At 35.3% G+C, this 5,296-nt stretch overlaps 1 protein-coding gene across 1 annotated transcript; it reads right to left on the bottom strand.

Moving 5' to 3' along the window:
* LOC127869999 (uncharacterized) lies at positions 1–2,167 on the bottom strand. The gene is made up of 3 exons (XM_052412660.1): positions 2,067–2,167; positions 425–770; positions 1–233 (listed from the first exon to the last, which is right to left on the bottom strand). The coding sequence occupies exons 1-3, from the start codon at positions 2,118–2,120 to the stop codon at positions 1–3; spliced, it is 633 nt and encodes a 210-aa protein (XP_052268620.1). The 5' UTR covers positions 2,121–2,167.
* Between the last annotated feature and the right edge of the window lie 3,129 nt (positions 2,168–5,296).

The following is a 5,296-nucleotide window of genomic DNA, read 5'->3' as shown; positions in this document are numbered from 1 at the left end:
TCAGGACACGGACTTTAAGAAATGTGTTGTGGATACTTCATTCCCCATGTATTTGTCCCACAGGGATTGTATCTTTTCCTCCAATTTGGTGTATTTGGTTGCGACATCACGATCCAGGTCGTCGGCAGCTACTGCGATAGCGACGATCTCTGCCTCAGTCATCAAGGTTGGTACAAGAACGTAGATGGAGCAGCCACCATATCTAACGGTAGTGTTCAGCTTGTGGTGCCAACCTGAAATAAAGAAACAAATTATAATGGATAATAATATATGATTTGATATTTTTATACATGCGCATAAGCATCAATTATATTTAATTATTTTCATAAGCAATATGGTGTACAAGTAAGAACATCGCATTTCCGTTTTTATGATAAGTCAATTTCACTGAGTGAGCTACACACATTTTAATACTATTATTTACCTTCGACATCATTGTTTGTCCGTACTGAACGTCTAAATATGGACCAGTTTTCAGGATTGAACAGCACGTGCTGGAGCCACTGACGATCCATGTATGTCACGAGGGAATCGAGCTGCGGAGTGTTCGCGCGGTCTCTCAACGCTGCAAACGTCTCCCGTATGTGTGCAGCTGGTAGGAAGGGCAACGCCATCAGCTGCCTCATGTAGTTGTACAGTGCCTGTCGACGTCTGTACGTGGTTACTAACCCAAGGTCCTGGACTTTTCGCCAAACAGCCTGTGTCCAGTGAAACACACAACCCTTGATAGTAACGCCAGAAAAAAACGCGCCGTACAGCCAACCAAGCAGCTGTAATTATAATGTATTGTTAATTAACAATACCGTATTTCTCACCACTGAAATTACAATAAACAAATAATCTGTCAGTCATTCAGAGCTGATGAGGGTACTGATTATCGAGAAGTCGATAAGGCTATTACTGATAGGGGTTGTATAGAGGTAAGGCTGTAGTATGGAATACTTAAATAAATATTTTTTTAATTTGTTAATGCTTTACAATTTAATATTTAACTTATTAATGTAGAACCGTAACTCATGTACAAATTTTAAAAATGTTGGTAAATTTTATTAAAGTATTAAATAAATAAACATTTGATTTTTGTAAAAATTGTAATATTGAGAATTATTGTAAAATTAATCATTTTTTCGTACAACCAAATACATGTAGGTATAATAAACATATATGCGCGGTTTACGTTTTTTTCCTATAATTGTGTGCACAATAAGTTTTCCATACGTAACGGGATCTGCGTTTATTGTTTTATGACAAATTATTAACTTCTTAATAATAAATAGTTATTAATAAATATGTGCATGCATTATTTCTTTGTTTATTGATTATATTTTTTATTTACTATTTGTTCATGTATTAAATATTTCTACAACTTCATAAATTACAAGCATGATTTGAACTTCCAATTGGAAAATGTGTTTACAAAATGAGTATTGCTTTGAGAAACCGGGTCTTAACGCAAGTGCGTAAACTTCTATCTTTAAAAAGAATATATAGATGTATGTCTCATTGTGTACATATTGTAAAGCTCTGTTAATGTGTGTAAATATTGAAATAAATATTAAAAGAAAAGTATGTAGCATATATCAAAATAATAACAGTTTTACAAATTGCGTTAAGACCCGGTTTCCATATGCACTACGCATTTTGTAAGCATATTTTCCATTTTAAAGTCACATCATACATTTAATTCATGAAGATGTTACAATCTTTAATACATGAACTAATAATAAAGAGAAGATAGAATCAATAAACAAATAAACATAAAGATGTAAAGGAAAATTACAGTAAACAGAGAATAAAATGGGCTGTTTACATCACCGACTTAATTAATTATTTACATCTTTCATCAAAGAGTGTCAGCGCTTAAAGCTAATTGAAGTTGAAATATGGTAGAAATAATATTTGTTAATACCGCAAATCGAAGAATGGACAGAATGATTAATTATTAAACTATGAAAATTTTATTACACATAAAATTTTATGACAAACGGCGTATTTTATAACGACGACAACATGCAGACAAATAGCGCCGACACGAAATATAAATAAAATAGATAAGCATCTCGTACCTGTATCACATGTCCGATGTTGCCTTCTGTCACATAAATCACATGTGATGGCATGTTGGCGAGGTGAGATTATCCGATCACACGAAATACACAATTCGTCTGCCATAAGCTGCCATGGCCAAGTTGCTTTTTATATACACTTTCGGCGAATATCTTGAGATCAAAAGATGCAAACTGGCTTAAAGTTTATAAAAACAATATCACGCCTTTATAATGTCTCCTTTTGATGTTTCTGTGCTAGTAATTAGTCAATCATCTGATCACACGTCTTCCGATCTAAGTGTGTTTGATAATTGTTAAATTGATCCCGAAATTATTTTAATTGGCAAATCAATGCATCATACCTCTGCCAAACTAATTAATCGTAATACTTTACGTTTGTAACACAATGAATCATAACGTTTCCGTTAATTAATTGCAATTAAAATCAAACGGATAATTGAGCAAACATCAAATTTGTAATAATTAAATAATCTTAATTTCCCATATATGATAAACAAGTACTAAATTAAAATTGCAATTAATAATAAAATTTGTATTAAAAATCTTAATTTTCCATATATGTTAAACAAATACTATTCGGAGCGAAAGAATCCTTTACAAAAGCCTAATATTACATAATAATTAAATAAGGGCGAAACAACCCACTTGTAAGGGCGAAACGACCCTGGGCGAAACGACCCGGGGTGACAGAGGGCGAACGGGATTAAGGGCGAAATGACCCGAGACCCAAAGTCTCCTGGTAATGAAATAAGTCTTCATAATATTTCTAATAGTAATAATGATAATGCAATGCAATTACCTCTACTTCTCCATCACATTCATGGTAAGAAAGCCTACAGGCCTTTACATCATACTTTTTCAGAGTTTCAATCTGCTCATTTTGAATGATGGTTAATGGAGAGATGACTAATAGCGTCGCTTGCGGTTCATCTTTTTTCACAATTGACAACAACTTTGGAATTATCTGATACACCAAACTCTTTCCATAACCTACAGGAAGGTTAGCAATTATGTCTCTCCCTGCTAAAAAATGTTCCAAACATTCAATCTGTTTCGCTTTAGGCTGAAAAGATGGACAAAATTCAATAAAAGCTCTCGTTATTTCAGAAGTGAACGCCATGTTTACAAAATCGAAAAAATGTCCCGTCGTTATTTTTACTTTTTTAATTTAGGTAATTTATTTTTTTATTATGAACCTAAACTTATTCAATATGTTGAAAATCTAAAAGAGAATGATACTGCTTTTCATAATATAACACTTATAAAAAAATAATATCGTCCTACCGAATCTGGTAGGATTTTCTTGTGATGGCAGAGGTTGTATGTGAGAGCAAGGAACGACAACTCTGCATGGAGATTGTATTTTTTTGTCAGTAATTTTTTTCCCGCTGATGGCACTAGATTGGTTACCTCCCCTTATCTATCGCTACTCTCAATATAGGGATCGGTACAAGCTAATTTTACCGGTCCAATTTTGGACCGGTTATTTATAGAAACATATCAGGGGAAGTAATCCGTGTACCATTCCGGTTTATTTTCCCGAACTTTTTGACAGCTGACAGGTAAGAATAAAAGCTCGTTCTAGTCAAATAAGATTCATAATGCATATGCAGCTTGAATACTAAATGATATTATATCCTCGAGTTACTTAAAAGTGGAAATTCTTGATTTGTGAGCATGTGAATCTTTGTATTTGATCTAGTTATGAAATGAATGATAGAGAGATTAAAAAATAATCTGGGAAACCCCTCGCGCGAACCATAACATTGTAACGTAACGTCACGTACAGCGCTATCGATTGCTCTTCGCGTTATCCAATCAAAATCGCCGATACATTAGCCTGTACCTGTTGTATATTATAGTAAACGGAGTCAACGGCTATATTCAACGGGGGACCAGTTAATGATGGCACGTGATTGCTATGGCAGCGGGATACAGTATATTTTGGACAGTAAATTTATTCCCGCTGGGTCTGACAGTATTTCTATGTCACGATGGCCTATGGGAGTTAAGCATTGTGAATAAAAGTGAGGTATAATAAAACGATATGGCGACAATGCGATAGTCATATCGTACTGTCGCCATCGTATCATCGAATTGTCGCCATCGTACTATCGCGTTAATGTTCTGTCGTCATCGTATTATCACATTGTCGCCATCGTACTATATCGCACTGTCGCCATCATATTGTCGCACTGTCGTCATCGTATTATCGTATTGTCGCCATATCGTACTATCGCATTGTCGCCATCGTACTATCGCACTGTCGCCATCGTATTGTCGCACTGTCGTCATCGTATTATCGCATTGTTGCCATCGTACTATCGCGTTATAGTATTGTCGTCATCGTATTATCGCAACGTCGCCATCGTACTTTCGCACGGTCGCCAACGTATTGTCGCACTGTCGTCATCGTACTATCGATTGTCGCAATCGATCGCACTATCGCATTGTCGCCCTCTGGATTTTAATGTGTAACCACGATATGGCACTTACGGTATTCCGTAATTAAATAAGAATGACACCACTGACATAATTTAATTTGTACAAGTGACGTATTTCACAAGTGTATTTGTGGATATATAGTGGAACCATATTTCTATCAATAAACACGGCCCCCGAGATTTCAGTCAAGAGAGAAAGTGACGCGCATCATCTGATTGTGATAATCTTATCTACAAATGTACAGACATATGGTGTCCCAAGTTTACAAGAAACGCGCTTTATCAACAATGGGCAAAAGCGAATATGTACTTGTGGGAAAGCTGCCGTATATATCAGGCGCACTCCACCAGTCTTGCATCGATGTTTCCAATCTTTGTTTATGGAAACGAAACGCATGATCATCGTCGGTGTGTGAATTCTACATCATTATTATCATTTAATCATTATCATCATCAAAATCGCTATAGATCTAATCATTTTTATTACTATCATCATCATTGTCACCATCGGGCATCGTCTAATCATTTCGCAATAGTTATCATCATCCACGACATAATTGAACATCGGCATACTCACTTTGACATGGAAACATCAGGACTAAATATGCCTGAAAATATTTATTGCTTGGAAAAATGATAATAATAATCTAATAGTTATGAAGTATGTAGATAATAACAGGTAACTGCAACATCGTTGTGTTATAATAAGGTGAGGCTTACTTAATAAACTAGTACGACGCTGCATTTTGGAGTGGATGAAAATGTTTAATGACTAGTAGGGTT

The sequence above is a fragment of the Dreissena polymorpha genome, chromosome 2 (assembly GCF_020536995.1).
Source record: "Dreissena polymorpha isolate Duluth1 chromosome 2, UMN_Dpol_1.0, whole genome shotgun sequence".
NCBI classification, from domain to species: Eukaryota; Metazoa; Mollusca; class Bivalvia; order Myida; family Dreissenidae; genus Dreissena; species Dreissena polymorpha.
Note: the sequence above shows the minus strand (reverse complement) of the source record. Positions and strands in the feature narration are given on the sequence as shown.

Excerpts from the sequence above, each read along its gene's own strand:
- LOC127869999 (XM_052412660.1), bottom strand. The coding sequence starts at position 2,120 with ATGCCATCACATGTGATTTATGTGACAGAAGGCAACATCGGACATGTG. Across the intron at positions 771-2,066 it reads ACATCGGACATGTGATACAG|CTGCTTGGTTGGCTGTACGG; the intron begins GTACGAGATGCT and ends TTATAATTACAG. Across the intron at positions 234-424 it reads GACAAACAATGATGTCGAAG|GTTGGCACCACAAGCTGAAC; the intron begins GTAAATAATAGT and ends TCTTTATTTCAG.